Source organism: Dipteris shenzhenensis, chromosome 12 (genome assembly GCF_047967505.1).
Source record: "Dipteris shenzhenensis isolate YYH24624 ecotype China chromosome 12, Dip_SZ_1.0, whole genome shotgun sequence".
NCBI classification, from domain to species: Eukaryota; Viridiplantae; Streptophyta; class Polypodiopsida; order Gleicheniales; family Dipteridaceae; genus Dipteris; species Dipteris shenzhenensis.
In genome coordinates this window covers 6,808,767-6,826,231 of record NC_141607.1, presented here as the reverse complement: position 1 = coordinate 6,826,231, position 17,465 = coordinate 6,808,767, and the positions used below count along the sequence as shown (strand labels likewise).

Sequence of the window (17,465 nt, the reverse complement as noted above, 5' to 3'; positions counted from 1 at the left end):
TCATACTTCCTGTGGCTTCTTGCCCACAAAGGTCTTCCAGTGGGGAGCTGGTTGAGGCAGATAGGCCAGGACGGATGCTGTCAGATATGCCATGCGGATGAGGAGTCACCAAAACACTGCTTGTGGAGCTGCACTCGCGCCCAGGAAGTGTGGAGGTGGACTTTCGGGCTTCTTACTCGCGCAGCACCAGAGCTAGGATTGATCACTTGGGGCGCGTTCTGTTGGTGCAGCACCGCACCTGGTCTTCATCACTTATTCGAGGCATGCCAGCAGGACCCCACTTTCCTTATCACACAGGGGACGTGGGGGCCGCTCGAGGGTATCCCACAGCACATAGCAGAGGCTGATACAGGAGTTCGGGAGAGGCAGCCAGTCTGGGAGATTATCAGCAGCATTACAGGATGGCACATCTGGACCTCGCGCTGCGCGCAGATCCTCGGTGGCACCTCCTTATCGACTGCCCAGATCATGGCGGAGATTTGGAGTGAGATTATTCATACCCTCAGAGGCCAGTGGGACCAGATTCAGGGAGACTCCCGGGCTGGTCAGGAGAAGCGGAGACGCTTCCTTCGGGCTTGGGACACACAGGGCCTCTTCTTCGAGCAGACTACGCAGGGCCTTCGGTGGCACTACTCACCACCCCGATGGCTGTTCATTCACACTCAGCATATCCCTCCGTGAGAGTATGATTTATTATGCTACCTTTTAGGGCTGCGTCCGGTCTGTGAACGCAGCCCGTCAGCTATAAGCTGACCTCTTGTATCTTATTCTCGAAGTAATATAATTAGCACTGTTTTTTCGGCAAAAGGAGGTATCTAGTAGCAAAAGTGGATATGTCCATGGAAGAGGGAATCATCCATTCGAACATAAAATGGCACAATCATTGTGCCTATGAACTTCACACAATTTATCTTGTGATCAAGGGTATGCAAAAGCATACCACTAATTCCAATGTGATTATCATGTTAACCGTGAAAATTAGGATCCATTGTACATTGATAGTGGTGATCATCTCACATGACAGGACATCAAGAATGGTTTACAGAGACCAAACCATTAGAAGGTTTCAAGAATATTATCCACTACAGATAACACACCGAATCCAATTTAAGGGAAAGGCATAGTCTCTATGAATAATTCTATTGGCATGAAAGGATTGGTGAAAGATGTACTTTATGTTCCAAAACTCAGCAAGAACCTTGTGTTACTTGGATAAAACATAAATATAGAGTCATCTTTGATGGACATGCATGTAAAGATAAAGCTAGAGGATATCAACCATGTGGAAAAACAGTGAAAGGACTTTTGTTCAGAAGGCTAACTTCAGTACCATACTTGCATGCTGTGTTAGTTGAACATCAATCGATGCCACTTTCGACAATATGGCACAAAATATACGGTCATGTAAACTTCAAAATTTTGATGCAAGGGAGAAATCAAAATGTAGCAATTGGCATTTTTAAATTCAGGTCCTTGGAAAAGTTTGTGAAGCATGTTGCTTTGGTAAACAATCAAGAGCTAGCTCTGGGCGAAGTACCTCTAGAGCAAGAGGTACTCTTGATTTGATACATTCAAATGTATGGGGTTACTAGTCTTACAAAGGTATATATACTACTTGACTTTGATTGATGACCATAGCAGATATTGTTGGGTCTATTTTCTCAAGGATGCATTTGACGTGTTTTTCAGATTTGAAGATTTCAAAGTCATGGTAGAGAACCGAATAGGCAAGACTCTTCCACATACATGAACTTTTGCAATAGTATTGGCATTCGCAGACAATTCACTTATGCAATTACTCCTCAACAAAATGCAATCGCTGAAAGGAAGAATAGGACTTTAGTAGAGAATGCTAGAGCAATGCTCGGTGGGAAGCATCTTTCTAATCAGTTTTGTGCAAAAGTAATCCGTACTGCAAAACTACTTAATCAGCTTCTGACTGAGCTGATTCAAGGTATGATATCTTATGAGACATTCATTGGATATAAGCCACACATTATGCATCTCCGTATATTCAGATGCATAGTATATGCCCACATACATGCCGACCATTGCAGTTTGGATGTTAGGTCACATAAATGCATCATGGTGGCTACAATGGTGAGAGTAAAGCATGCAAGCTGCATGACCTATTAATGGAAAGGTTATTACCTCCTCGAGAGATGTAGTGTTTGATGAAGAATCAGAATGGAAGGCATTAGATGTGCAGGAGACAGTCACACCAACTACTCAGTCTATTGAGAGAAGGTTGATGAAGAAAAAGAATTGCCAAATGATTTCCTAGAAGAGCAACAACACAGATGGTCTACACGAGAAAGTAGACCACCACCCACTTGACATATGCTTAGAAAGGCAAAGCAATACTAATTATGCTCTTATGACTACCATTATGGCTACAAAAGAGCGAGTGTACTGAGGATGCAATTAAAAGTCAGAATGGCAAATTGCTGTGAATGACAAAAACAATAGTTGGGATTTATGTGACTTGTCACAAGGAAAGAAGGCAATTGCAAACACGTGGCCTTACAAAGTTAAGTACAGTCCAGATTGCAGCATTGAAAGATACCAAGCCCAAACTAGTTTTACACATCAATATAGGTAAGATTATGATGAGACTAATGCTGCAGTAGGCAAAGATGGGTTCGATACGATTTTTGATATCATGAGCAGATGGAATGTGTACCAGCTAGATGTCAAAACTGTTTTTCTTAATGGCTACTTAGATGAGAAATCTATATGCAACGAACCATCAGGGTATGTTTAACAAGGAAAAGAGAATCTTGTATGCTATTTGAAGAAAAGGCTCTACGGCTGCAACAAGCACCGAGAAGTTGGTAGCTCTTCTTGTTCCAATTGGTAGTTACTTCTACTGGCCTTATTTTGGGCTACACTCCTCCTCCTCCTCCTCCTCCTCCTCCTTCTCTTCTTCTTCTTCTTCTTCTTCTTCTTCTTTTTCTTCTTCCTCCTCCTCTCCTTTCATAGCTATACGTGTCCAATTCAGTGAGTCGGCCGTTTGTGTTAACTTCTATCATTCGGTCGTGAGTACCAGAATGCATGGGATTCTGAGATAGGAGGTTGGTCTTCGCCAGTAGTTGGCAGCCCTACAAAGTGAAGAGAAAAAACAGCCTATAGATGCTTGGATCCATGAGTCCTTGTTTGTAGCAAGGGCTCATTAGTATACATTGTTAGATTAGAGAGCAGAGTATGCCTAAGACATTGTAGAGATAGCTTATTGACTCTTACGGGATATCACATATACATCCTGATGCCGTCATGCGTATAGCTACTCCTCTCTTCTTGCAGCAGATCGGCGTATACCTTCTAGAGATGATGTTAGGTCTCATACGCGGCAGCATATTCCACTTTTGGTGGAACAAGAGATGAGAGTCCCGCTAGATGCGCCTTGCACCAATGTGGAATTCAAGACTACACTTCTTGCTCTTCATAAGGGCAAGTGCCCATGTTCGGATCCTTTTTCATTGCCCATTGGGATGAGATTTCGAATCACATTATCTCACCCTTGTAGGGCGTTTGGGACTTTGGTACTATGCCTTACTCACTTACAGAGGGTCTCATCCATCTCATTCTAAATGGGGGTTGCAAAAATTTGGTATCACAGTGGAGGCCTATCAATCTTATGGGCACCTTTTACAAAATTCTGGCAAAGCAATTATTAGTCTACGTTTACAGCCCGTTCTCCCGGATTGCATTCATGACATGCAGACATGCTTTGTGCATGGCAAGAGCATTTTTGGTAATATCTTCCTTTTGGGAGGCTTTAGACTGGACTATGCATAGCGGCCAGCAACTACCCATCCTACTCTTGGATTTAGCACTGTTCTTCGTTTCAGATTCTTAGATGCATAGATTAGAGGAGAGTCCTACAGATCAGCCCAATAGTCGGGTCCTTATCAGAGGAATCAGGGGAGAGAGATTTCAGATTTCTAGATCAGTCCGTCAGGGATGCCCTCTTGCCCCTTTTCTTTTTCTTCTTCTGACGGAAGTTATGAACATCTTCCTTAGATCTGAAGCTAATATTTTTGGGTGGAGACTTCCCCTGAGACAACTTCTAGATTGTGAGTTGGCGGATGATACTGCTGTTTTTTTTGGACGCCACTTTTCAGACTCTCATTTCTTTCAAGGCAGCCTTGGATTTTTGTTTTGTACTATAGCTAGTGCACACATCATTTGCAACAATCCAATGGCTTTTGGATTAGTGATGAGGACACTCCAGATTGGGGGGCTGATTTTGGATTTACTTGGATTCAGAGAGGTGTTAACTATCAGATATTTAGGATGCCAGATTGGTATGGGTATCTCTTCTCAGCAATTTGCTATTGTGTTGGAGAGAATGAGGAGGAAACTCTTTTTTTGGAGTTCAATCAAACTGGACTTGGCTTCGAGGGTAGTGATTGTCAACCAGATTCTATTTGCCACAGCTTGGTATGTTTGCTCTTGCTGGTACGGATCTAGGGATTGCATTACTCAGCTCAAGAGACTCATGAAGGATGCTTTATGGAATGGGCTAGAGGCGCCACATGCACTATAGCCGGGGTGGCTTTGAAGACCTTGATCCTTCCCATACTGGAAGGGGTTCTCAGTATCATATATTCAGACTTGGAGTGCAAGGCCCTACTTTGCAAGTTTGTGATAAGGGGACTTATGCCTGGACAAGAGCCGTAAATGACTTTTTTATTTGATGCATACAGTCTTCTTCAGGAGGAGATTGAGAAGGCAGCACCAGATGGATCTTTACTTCAGCACACCTCAGATCTCCTTTCTCTCCTCTTATGGCTGCTATTTTTAGAAAACCTAGAACAACTTCAGAATTACTCTTCGGAGAGTTTCCCAAACTTCTTTGGAAGAGATTGATTGGCAACCTGTCATATGGAATGATAGCATACTCGATGAGCATGGTAGACCACTTGGCCAGTCTCATTATATGCAGTGGTCTAGACATCTTACTCTCATGGGACCATGAAGGATTTGGCTATATGGAGGGGTTCTCATCAAGTTTTTGCAGTGGGATCGTGGAGATTGGGAATGGATTGATTTAGCGCTCCAAGAGACACCTTTTGTTATACTGTAAGTAATGCCAAGAAGTTTGAAATCAGTCCTAGAGGATTGAGGCCCTCTAGAGCCCCTCATTGGGAGAACTTTCATGTTTCTGCCGACCTGCATAGAGAGTTTTTAGAGGAGACTCTGGAAATCTCTCAGGAATAGAAAAATCAGTCTATTCAGGTGTCTAGGTTTCGGACCAGACTTTTCCTCCCTGTAGATCTACCAAGGAGATGACGTTCCCTTCTCCCTCTTCAAATTGGTGCATGCTTATGTGGATACATCTTGGGAGATACTGGCGAGTATTGCAGCGTGGCATATCAAGAGAGCCATATCAAGAGAGCCAAATGTGTTGATCTGGGGGAAGGTGTTCAGGATTCATCTCAACATCATGTGTTCATATTGTGCATAGCACTAGCACACAAAGTGCTAAAAGGCACAAGGGTTGAAAACTATAAGCCTAACCCTAACCCTAAATGGGTATGTATTCATTCTTTTCAACTAATATAGTATATAGTTAGTCATTTGTGGTGGCTCTCTGGCTGTACTAGAAAAAAATGAAAAATCTTAGTTGTTCCCAAATGCGGGTCTGTAGGAACAAAGCGATACTCACAGTATTGTCATCGAAGAAAGGGAGTCTTCTCTAGGGAGTGGTTGCATCAATCCACTCCTACTCTGCTAGGTCCCATACTGAAGCTATCAAATAAACTTGCAACTCTTTGTTTGTTGAAATGAATGGCATGGGTAAACACAAGTATTAAAAGGGACACTTGTTAAGTAAGTAAAATACTAGAACATTGTATGCTGATGACTTTACTTCTTACTATACTTGTAGCGATCTTTTTTTACCACCATGTGTGTTTCCATTTGACTTCGAAGTAATGTATACTTGTGTAATTTTTCCAGGAAATACTACAAAAAACACCAGTGAGGGTGCTTCATCGCCGTAGTCCTCTTGTCCGATCACGTATTATTCATTGGTAAAGACCTTGCCTTCACTATGACATACATTGGAAGGATTGTAATGTGATGTTATTGGAACCATGCTTATGTCTTTAACCCCCTTCACTGGCTACTTAAGCATCCCCTTGTTGGATAGTAAGAGTGGTTGAGAAATAGCACTGTAGGTTACTGTATGTAGGTTACTTTAAACTCAATGCAAATTTCCATTATAGAAGAGCCTTGACCGTCTCACCCCTTAGTACTTGCTCTCCATTTCCCTATTGTAACTAGAGATTTATGTTCTCCTTATTGTAGGTTGGCAACACACTTTTAATATATTCTGTTTGGTTGTAAAGCTCTTTTTGGCTTGCTTCTTTTGATAAAAGATCTCTTGGAAAAGGGGCTGATTCAGCCAAGCTCTTTCCCCTATTGTTCACCTGTGTTGCTTGTGGGGCCCTAGGGATCATAAATATGAGTCCTGCTGCATGTGGTTGTCTTGGCACACACATCAAGTAGAGGAAATCATCAGATTTGCCTCAATTTGACAGCTAGCATTGAGGAGAGTGACACCCCGTCTCCTAAATCGTTAGCCACAAGAAAGTAAAGAAGACAAAGGGAGAAGGCTTGATTTTGTTATTACCAAAGATGGTAATATCATAGGGACAAGGGTTTGCCGCACTTAGTTGGTTGATTAAGGAAAGAAGAGGTAGTTTGGACATGACAGTCCCTTATTTGAGCAATATAGTGGTGAAGGCTCACAAGGTCAACAAACCATACTTTGGTTAGATGAATGGGTTGTGCTCGCTATCAACTAGAGCTAAGTCATCCTTTACAATATCCTCAGAGATCAATTTTAATAGTCCTCTTCTATACCTTAGGCATATGTGCAACTTGGAGTTGCACCGGCACATATTGTGGGGCTTTATGAGCTTCATGACAAGCCTATAGAAACCATGCATTGGCTGTGTGTGAATCTTCGAGTAGTCTACTATGGCTAGCTAGGTTTGGTCACTTTCAGTACACACCTTGTCAGGGGTGTGCGTAAAATAGAGCAGCCCATTTAAACTTTACAAGGAAGTTCTCTTGAAAATATTTATTATAATTTTTAGAGCAAGGATGGCTAAGTATTGAGCGACATGAAAACTATTAACTGTAGCTAGATTTTGCAGCTTTCTTAGATGATTCTCATACGAGAGACAGTATTCAAAGACAGCTTGTATTTTGATTCAGGGGAAAATTAAAGTCACAAGCACCCTAATGAAAAATTCTCCACCCCTAAAAATTAATTTAATGTGTCGCTTCCTCTTACTTTCGTCGCCATCTTGCCTCTCGTTGCCATCGCTCCCTCACCCTAAGCTTGCCCTTGCCTCCTCATCTCCCTCCACTCTCCCTTATCTCACCTTTATTGCTCCGTTTCCTCACTCTCCCTTCCCTCTCTCCCTTTGCTCGTAGATTTACTTGCTCTGTCCTTTTCCTCGCTTTCCCTTTTCCTTGCTTTCATTTGCTCTCATCTGCCTTCCATAGCTTTCTTTTCCTCCCTTTTCCCTCTCTCTCTCTCTCTCCTCAACTTTGTGTCTCCCTCCCCTCTCTATCTACTCAGTCTCAAAGCTTTTCTTGCTCTCCTCATCCTTCCATCGCTTGCTCACCTCCCCCCTTCCATTGCCTCCCTCTCTCGTTAGCCCAACTAGAATGCTTGGCCAAGTGCTGAGTATATTGTAAGTAGCTAATAATAGGCCAATTTATCTAACGGCTTCTAATAGGCCAATTGATCTAACGGCTTGGAGTGTGCCACATGGCTTCATAAGATTTTAGAGTTTCCTGCCGGGAGCCTGGACAAAGGATAGATGCGAGGAAGGAGCTCGCCCCTCTGCCACAGACACCGGGAATTGGTTACAAGTTCTGTTTTCCTTGTTCTTTCTTGCTTTGCATCTTTTTGCAGTGCATGAGTGTTGTTTGCAGTCCTTTCAGGACTCCTACAAGTTCTAGCAAGCACTGAGAGGCAAGGGTGATCCTGTGGTAGGCCTAAGGAAGATGTGGATGCATGAGATAGCCTTGAGCTCAGTTTGCTAGTGGTTTGGATGCATGAATGCCTCTCAGTTGGGTCAGATAAGAAGGGAATGCCTGAGTATGCCTTGCTAGTGGGAATTATAGTGGTGCACTTGGATTAGATGCCTTGAAGACAGGTAGAGGATTTGCAGAGAAGAGTAGTGCAGGGTTGAACCCCTGTTGTAAAGCATTTCCATTTAGAAGCATTAAATAAATACCGTAAGGGCGCCGTAAGGGCGCCAAGGCATTTGGCTCAATGAAAATAGTACACAGTGCACCCATTGGCCTAGGGGCATTCTAGCCTCACCTTTGATGTTGTTGAAGTTTGTTTCTAAGTTGTGCTAAGTGATTGAAGTGACTGAAGCTTGCATTGTGGCTATTTATGAAGTTTATGACTGAGTAGAAGAAGATCACTACGCTTTTAGTTATTAAAGGCCGGTTTCAGTGGTTCTATTGACGAGATTGTCGCCATCTTCCTACAGAGGTGAGCCTTAGTAGTGTTGGGTGAAGGACACCTTCGTTGCAATTGTTGCTATAGCCATCAATTTTAGCAAGCATGTCACACCTTGAGAGTTCATTAACCATCTCTGAGCAGGAGGGGCAGGACGAAGACATAGCATCAGAGAGCTTTGAAGAGGAGCACATTATTAGTGGGGGTGATGACCAGCTGGACAGTGGGGCACATCCAGTTTCTCCTGAGCATGCCACTGAGGACTCATAGGTTGAGATAGATGAGGCAGAGGAGCTTGATCCCAATGTGCTTTTTCATCTATGGATGCCAAGTGTAGCGGGAGCCATGTCGCAGTTGCAACATGCCGTTACGGAGATTATGCAAGCTCCTCCCCCTATGGTTGCTTCCCCTGGAAGCAAAAAGTCAGCTCAAAAGAAACATAAGAAGCATAAGAAGACTCCTAGGCATGTTTCTTTTAGTGGATAGCCGTCAGAGATGCCCTCGATCACCCCTGTAGCGGGTAATGCCAATAACTTTCATTCAGTTAATCAAGGACAGCAAGCCCTTCCTCAGCCCACGATGTATCCATGATATTTCGGAGGGGGATCAGTTTTTCAGGCAATGGTGGCACCATTCGTAGAGGCACCCGGAATGCCAGGTAGCTTTATGGGCAGCATTCAGCCTGGGATGCAGAATTTCCAGCAACCTATGACGGGTGGAATGGCCCCTACAAATGCCAATATGATGTACTCAAACATTAGGATGCAGCCTGGAATGCAGACAGGAATGCTTGGGGACAATGGGCAATACTTGGAATATGCCACAGATGCAGGGAGTGGGACCTGGAATGCCAAACCCCACCATGGGTACGGCTGGAATGGCTCAGAATGCAAGAGCGGTGATGCCCCCACCATTTTTACAGCCCCCCGTTTATGACAATCTCACCCCTAAAGGCAAATTGAAAGATTACAAGGAGGGAGGGGCAACTATTAAGTTTGAGACCGTCAATGGGATGCAGGATAGGTTGAAGGCTTTGACATTCGTTCAATAGTTTGATGCTGCCTACTCAGGTGGACACTTCACAGAATCCTCCAGAGTCTGAAAGGCAGCCATCTTTTTGAAGGGCAATGCACTCCAATGGTGGACCAACCTCCTCTTGCAAGGCAGAGCACCTACCACTTGGGTCGAATTCAAGCAGGTCTTCTCAATAGCATGGCTCACTACCACTTTTTAGGTGGATATCATGACCGCCTCGTACAAGTTGGATGCTGCAAATTGCAGAAATTTGGAGGACTACAATAAGAAGTTTTGGGAAGCCCTATTGCCAGTGAATTCTTACAGACATGTACTGTTGTCCGAGCAAATTGAAAGATATTGCTGCGGGTTGCCAAAGGAGATTCAAGACTACTGCACGAAGACAAGGGTTTCCAATATGTCTCAGTTGGTTGAGAATGCCACTACCGCTTATGCACTGGGTTCAAAGGAAGCTCACTGGAGACATCAAGGTCAAAGAGCAGCAAGATGAAATCCCCTAAGAAGTTTAGAAAGTTTTCGCAGCCCATGAAGGCAAAGTTTGCTGGAGGACAAAGGTGAGTGCCGACCTGCATGTCTGATGAGGAAAAGCAAATTCTTTATGATGCTAACAAGTGTTATATTTGCAAAGAGGAAGGCCACATGGCTTTTGAATGCCCACATAAGAAGCAGAAGTTCCTTCCTACTGAGCAGGGTGAGCACAAGGAGGAAAAGAGGACTAATTAGAAGAATAAAAAGCCCAAGCCCACTGCTGGTCTTTTGCCAGACTTGATTGGGGCTGTTCAGAATACAAATGCTACAGAGTTATGCCCGGCATGGGGCAAGATAAGAGACCAAACAGCTCTGATGTTTTTCGATCTGGGAGCCAAGGCCAATTTCATCTCTCCAGAGCTTGCCAGAAAGTTAGGAATACGGGCAGAAGAGATGGGTCCTTTGTATGATGCAGATATGGCTTGTTCGGGACTTAGCTAGTCAGTTACTTGGGTGATAGGCAAGCTGCGGATGCATATTCAAAGCTACGTGGACACGAAAGAGTTCTATATTATGCTGCTGAATGGTTGTGATGTGTTACAAAGAATAAAGCAATCACAATCACTCACCGTGGCAAGACCCACGTTCTAGATGCTAAATTGAAGGGAGAATCCATCCCTATTGTGTATACTTCTGCCATTGGCGACGTAATGAAAAAGCATCTTTCAGCGTACTTCGTGTTATCTGAAAAGAAGGCAGTAGAAGAAGAGTCTCATTTTTCTAAGCTGGAAAAGCAGCGGAAATATTTTCTTTTTTAGCTTAGGGACTGTTTTTCTGACTCATTTCCATAGGAGTTGCCCCCTGAAAGGCCAGAAGACCACACAATAGATACAATCCCTGGTAGCAGCCCTCCTAACCGACCTCCTTACAGGGTCAGTGCAGCCCAGCAAAAGGAAATTATGAAGAAGGTCAATGGAGAAGGGGCTGATTCAGCCCAGCTCTTCACCTTCCTGCTCACCTGTGCTCTAGGTCGAGCCATTTGTGCAGGATCGAAGGGTTTAGCCATTTGTCCTACAATCACGCCTACTACGAGCACCCATACATTTGCGCCGTACAGTCATGCCTACTTCTAAGCATTTGTATAATTGCATTGGATTGTTTCGTATAGATTACAACATTATACAACAATCATACTTGCTGCAATTCATATTTCTACACTTTTTGCCTCAAGATTTATATTTCACATTGACTTAGTACATATGTTTGGAGAATTTGTTGGAATTTCGTTCAAAATCAAAATCCGAGAGATGTTTTGGGAGTTTTGGCCTATGAAGATAAATGGCACCAATCATTGCCTATGGAAGAGTCTATGGGGTTTTGCTACATGTAAAGATGCCCATCTAAGAGATGCAATCATTGCTCCTAGTACATCTCGATAAGGAGGTAATCCTCGTAATAGACAACAAGCTCAAGTGAGACGAGCTGTACCGGTTGCACCTGCTGCTCCTACTCAGGATCAGAGGAGATGGGATGCTAGAGATGCCTAGGCTGTGTAACTCATTTCCTTATCTTAGACATTAATTGGGTTCATTATGCCTCATATCCATTCTTTCAGGACTTCCAAGCAAGCTTTGGGATGCCTTAAAGAATGTGTATCAAGCAAGGAATGAGACTGGAGGGTGACTTAATGTTAGATCATTTGACCAAGATCTAGGATCTCAGAGTACTTTTGCTGAACATTGATGAAACTATGCCTGAAGGTGCATGATGGAGAGGGGGAGAGAGAGAGAGGGTAGGCTAGGGAGAGAGATAATGATATTCAAAGAGAGACATAATGATCTGATGCAGTCGATTATAAAGCATGATTTATTTGGAAAAGTTGCTAGGTATGTATGTGTGATTGAGTTTCAAAAGAGAGGTCTTATGCACTCACACATACTATTGATTTTGGATTGATTGTGACAAGTGACAAGTACAGCTCTTATATAGAGCGCACACACACATATGAGTACGAATGCATATGGGATAACTCCCAATGGGACACGTGGCATCCAAAGGACACACTAGACTAAAACTCACACTAGGACTCACTAGAACAAACCAAAACTGACTCAACTTGACTCCATTTCCTAACACCCCCCGGTGGAGGAAAGGTGAGTGACTATTGAATGGAACCAAGAACAGAACATGCCAATGACGGTCATCGAACTGTGCAATGACGGTGTAGAACTAGACATGGCTCCCATGCTAGCTCAGAGGTAAGTGAGCATGGCTCACAGTGAGCATGGTATAGACTCAGAGGCTCACCCAGCAGAGGCTCTCATCATTCCTGATACATGATCAACTCAGAGGTCTAGGAGACCAATGTACCTATCAAAGCTAACACATGGCTCCCACAGTACATCCCCCTCCTAGCTCCAGGGACTAATGAGGGACATGGAGCCACACATGACAAATATAAAATCAATACATCTTTATTGACACCTCAAACATTCATTTTAGAGGGACTACTCAAGGTAGAGAACCTTTATTGATGCCAATCATAGAAAATAAAAATATATTTCATTCATTTTATGCATAGCAAGGGAAGTGACCCAAGTAGCTGCTGCACATAAGAGTGCACATCCCGATTCGAAGAAGTTTGTCGGTGAAGAATATGGCGAGAAAGCCCCGAATGATATGTCGATGTCCGGCCATGAGAACATCTACAAGGAGCAATCACACGATGACTCTCAAAATGTCGCAATGTGCGTCACCAAGATCGGAGTAGAGTCTCAAATTTGAGCAAATTACGCCCAAAGGAGACAAAATGTCCAAATGAATGTACCAAATAGTAATGAAATTACATCAACTTTGGGAAATCCCTTTAAAAATTTACATTTCAAAGGCTTCAATCACGCCAAAGGACTGCAAAAGTCAGAAAAGCCCTATAGGGTGTCTGTTAAAAATGAGGAATTTCAAAAATTTAGGGCTTTTCAAAATTTGTTGTAGGAAAGTGTCCTAGCAACACTCAGGAGCCCTCTGATCATGAAAGTCCCAAAAAATACTGAGTATCCAACCTGAATTTTCATTTAGGTCAAAAAACATAATTTTGACTGTTTTTCTCGGATTTCAGCACTGGGTTTGCTGTTCAGAGTGTCTTCCAGCAGCGATAGAGGTGGGCGACTGTAGAGATAAAGGTGGTAGCAGAAAAACAACCTCAACCAAACCCTAAATTGTCCAAGACAGCGTGGCGACGGTAGAGAGGCCATGAACTTGCTAAAAAAGAGGTCTAGAGTGAAGTTTTCACGATGAAGAGCTCCAAGACCAGGAGCTTCACCAATGGCAGCAGCTCCAAGCTTGAATTTGTTGAAGGAGAGCAGCTCATGGAGAGGCTAAGGGTGAGAAGGGGGAGAAAGAAGTGGAAGGGAGCTCAATCATGGAGGAGAGGATGGCTTCCATTTGCGGGCTTTCCCTCATCCTCTAGATTGAGCATGGAGAAGGGGAAGGTAGGAAAGGAGGCTTTGATACCACATGAAGGTACATGGTGGAGAGGGAGAGAGAGAGAGAGAGAGAGAGAGAGAGAGAGAGAGAGAGAGAAAGGGGGTAGGCTAGGGAAGAGATAATGATACTCAAAGAGAGACATAATGAAATGGAAATGAAATAGCAAGAGCAATGAACAAAATGAAAGTACTCACATGTAGACCAAAGAGCTTGTAGGCTTGATACTTGATTGATTGTGACAAGTGATGAGTACAACTCTTATATGGAGCACACACACATATGAGTACCAATGCATATGGGATAACTCCCAATGTGAAACGTGGCATCCATAGGACACACTAGACTAAAACTCACACTAGGACTCACTAGAACAAACCAAAGCTGACTCAACTTGACTCCATCTCCTACAATACCTGATAGTCAACTTGCATCTATAACTCCGAATTCCTTGCTAGAGACTTATTTGTCTTTTCATGCTTCTTTGAATTTGTCCATGAGTTGTACAATTTCACGTATTTTTCAGAAACTTGCGAGGTTGTTATTGCAGGAAGAACAAAGAAGAGTACGTCTATCGATGTGTATGATGATGATCAAGTCTTGTTGGCGAAAGGCATTAATAACCTTTTTTTTGGGGCTCTGAGTCCATGGCCAATTCAGCTTAGCAATCAAACAAAATTTCAGTAGCATCCAATGATGCATCAAAATTCACCAATGGCATGACATGGCATTACAAGTCCCATATGGTTCATGGGCCATAGGCGCCTCTCCACCTTTGAGTATTTGTATTGCGGACCCCTCTCACACTAGGGTGTTTCATACCACCCTTGGGTATTTATACTGTAGGTGCCTCTCGCATACTCGAGCATTTATTCCACAAACCTAGATGAAGAACGTGATAAAAATTTGCTCAAAATTGGAATGTGATTGTGCATAGTGGAATTTTTTGCACATTCATAAGCTAATTCTGTCTAAAGTCTTAATTGTCACTTTCTAGAATCGTTACTAGGTTCCAAAGTTTGATCCAAGACTTTCAATAGCCTGAGGTTTGCCATACTAGTTTTGGATCTTTAGGAATATAGCTTGAAGGCTTAGACCCAAGGCGCTTAATAGCTATGTATGCCACAAGAGTACTTATATTCTATTTAACATGATGCTTCAACGGCTAGGTAGGTTGTCAACCATTTAAACACATCTTTATATGCCTCTTCACTTGTGGTTTTATTAGCTTAGAACCCATAGAAATTGGGGATCTCACCCATGCAATAAGTCTTTCTTCTCCTAAGGCCTTACACACGTAATTTGGGAAGGTTATTATCACCGATGTGGGAGGAATTGAGAGGTGTGATGAATGCACAACATACTTAAAATTATTCGTCACACATACTTCAATTCTGTAAGAAAAGGAAGTTGCATGGTGATGTTTTCATTTAAACAATGGAATAGGATTCCATAAATCAACACAGCTCAATAATGCCAAGAATTTCTTAAGAGTATTTTTTAAAGCATGGAGAACAAACCTCAAACATTCAATTAAAATCAGTAGAGTGCTAAAGGTTGTTAATTACTAGCTTTTCAAAGCAATTCAAAATAATTCTTTTTACATGTAGGGTAATTGACACACATGTAACATGATCTCCTTTCCATTTTAAATCATCTAAATGAGAGAGCTAAAATAGGCTCTTATGTATCAAATGAGACCTTGCAAAAGCATGCTGTTCTGTAATTTTCCTGCATGTCCATGACTTCTTATGTAGATGGCTTTCTTATGCAATGCACATCAGCGAAAGAAATCTTTAATCATTAGACAAAGGAGAGATACAGAAGAGACATTGTAGATCTGAACATATACAGCCAAAACAAGCTAAGAACTGATTCTCCACCACAATTTTGATATCTGGAGACCACCCTCTCCTCTAGAATGTCAGCAGCCTTCCTTGCGCAACTTGTAAGGTAGTAGGTGAAGGAACAATGTGCTTGGATGCACACTCCCTTTTGCTCTTGCATTCAAGGGATGAAGGACTGAACAGGCCCTTGTAGCTGCCAACCATGCTACATGGTTGATGTGCCTTGTGGCTGCTGCCACATTATCAGCTGACAGCCTGTGTGACTGTTCTGCAATGTCAGCACCTCGCCTAGGCTGCCACATCTGGAACCACACATCACACGTAGCCCATGTGCCACATCAGCATCTCCAATGACATGCATGAGGCTATGTGCCTCATCATCTTTCATGTGGACAGCAAGGAGCTGTCTTGGACGTTCAAGAACTGCATGGAGCCCCCTCCATCATGCTGATGGGTGGATGATCTTTGAGCATCTGCATCGCTTCTTCATCTATGCTATCATGCTCATGGATTCTCCTTATATGGGGGCCTTATAGGTGAGCAACTAAGCTAAGATGAAGGATTATAGACTAGGGACAATCACTCTTAGCAAGCGAGCTTGGGAAATGGTGTAAAAGGCAAGTGAGGATTCCGAGCAATCACTAGGGCGAGAACTCGGCAAGCAAAAGAAAAGGCGGGTGTGCCGTGTGCGAGAGCATCGGGGCAGAGCATTGATTTGCAATAGATGAGACAAAACTGTATTATCTCTTGACCTGTTCTGCATAAATGTTGGCTTACTATTCAAATAATGAAAACTCTCAATCAGTTTGTATATCCTTGCGTTTGTTGGAGCTCTAACAAATGAGAGTCTTGACCTATTCTGCATAAATGTTGGCTTACTAATCATTCAATGAGCTTGTATGATTCTTTTTGAAACTTTAGTAGTATTTCCTAAAAATCCATAGTTTGGTGCAATATCATTGTCTACACCAGTTATGCGTGCCCCTCCATAGAAATTATGTCGGACCCATATAAACATTTGTTGATATATGTGCCTTCCTAAAATAGAGCCCTTGTAAAGTTTTTTGACCATCGGACACATTCATATATGGTATAGGAGCACGGATGTGCCTTTTTTAACACTCATGCTTTATGCATGGTCGAAATGAGGAAATGTTAATGTTTCACTATATAGAAGATGTCTGACCCTTATGAAACTTCGTGAGTCTATGGACTATACTCAACAAAATCTTGATGCAAAATTTCATGACCATCAGACACATGATATAAGCATACCAATTCACAATTCTTGACATGTGCACCATGCATGGTCAAAAATGGGAAATTTTGCATGCCCCACCGTACAAATGATGTCCAATCCTTAAGAAAATTTGTGAGTAAATGAACCTATAGCTATTTAAGCACATTGGATGCCATCGTTCTAGAATGGGCCCTTGGCATGTAGGGTGGCAAGGTTTGGACCATAGAAGAGGTTTGAAATTTATTGTGGTCTTGTCATCGATTAGGAAGAGGCTTGTTTAGTTTGGAGTGAGCTTGGAGAGTGATGTTCGTTGGAATCTAAGACGATCGAACCACAAAATTGAAAGTGAATATTACAAAACGCCTTGCAAAAAGTAAAGCTCTTAGAGAGGTTTTCTCATTATCACCCAGTAAATTCCAAAACGTGAGTGCAAGGTTTGCATAAGAAAGGCTGTACATTCAAACCTACCCCATACTCTAGAGGTTGGGGCACGTTCTCTTCTAGAGGTTATATTAGCATTATCCCCACTCCAAGGATTTTAAATTGCATACCAGTACTTTTTGATGGATTTATTTGTGATAGTAGGGCTGAGATGTGCAGAGTGCTCTTCATGTTTTCTTTGTCGTATGCATCTCGTTATCTTAATCTCCTCACTTTCTCTTCTTTATAACCTTTGTGTCTAGGATTGATTGTTGCATTTGGTTCTTTTGATTTGGATTTGTAGGATGCGTTGTGAAAGGGTAGCAGGGACTCAACAATACTTTTTTCTGCATCTTTGCACACAGGTTTTGCTAACTACTATTCAGTGGAGCTTTCTATTAGCCAACCTTTTTAGGTCTTATGGAGCATAAGCTAAGGCTTACTTGTGATGTTATGCTTTTGTATTAACTAATGCAAA

The 17,465-nt window shown here is 42.7% G+C and overlaps 1 protein-coding gene across 5 annotated transcripts in view; it reads left to right on the top strand.

The window, feature by feature from the left end:
• The window catches only part of LOC147895746 (Pseudouridine synthase family protein), a 160,022-nt gene that overhangs the window by 116,943 nt on the left and 25,614 nt on the right, over positions 1-17,465 (top strand). For 4 of the 5 annotated variants that reach the window (XM_087382533.1, XM_087382537.1, XM_087382538.1 and 1 more), the window contains exons 12-13: positions 5,965-6,038; positions 17,292-17,352. In XM_087382533.1, the coding sequence (XP_087238659.1) occupies positions 5,965-6,038; positions 17,292-17,352 (135 nt within the window). The remainder of the gene's footprint in view (positions 1-5,964; positions 6,039-17,291; positions 17,353-17,465) is intronic. The other variant, XM_087382536.1, reaches the window with a different exon arrangement.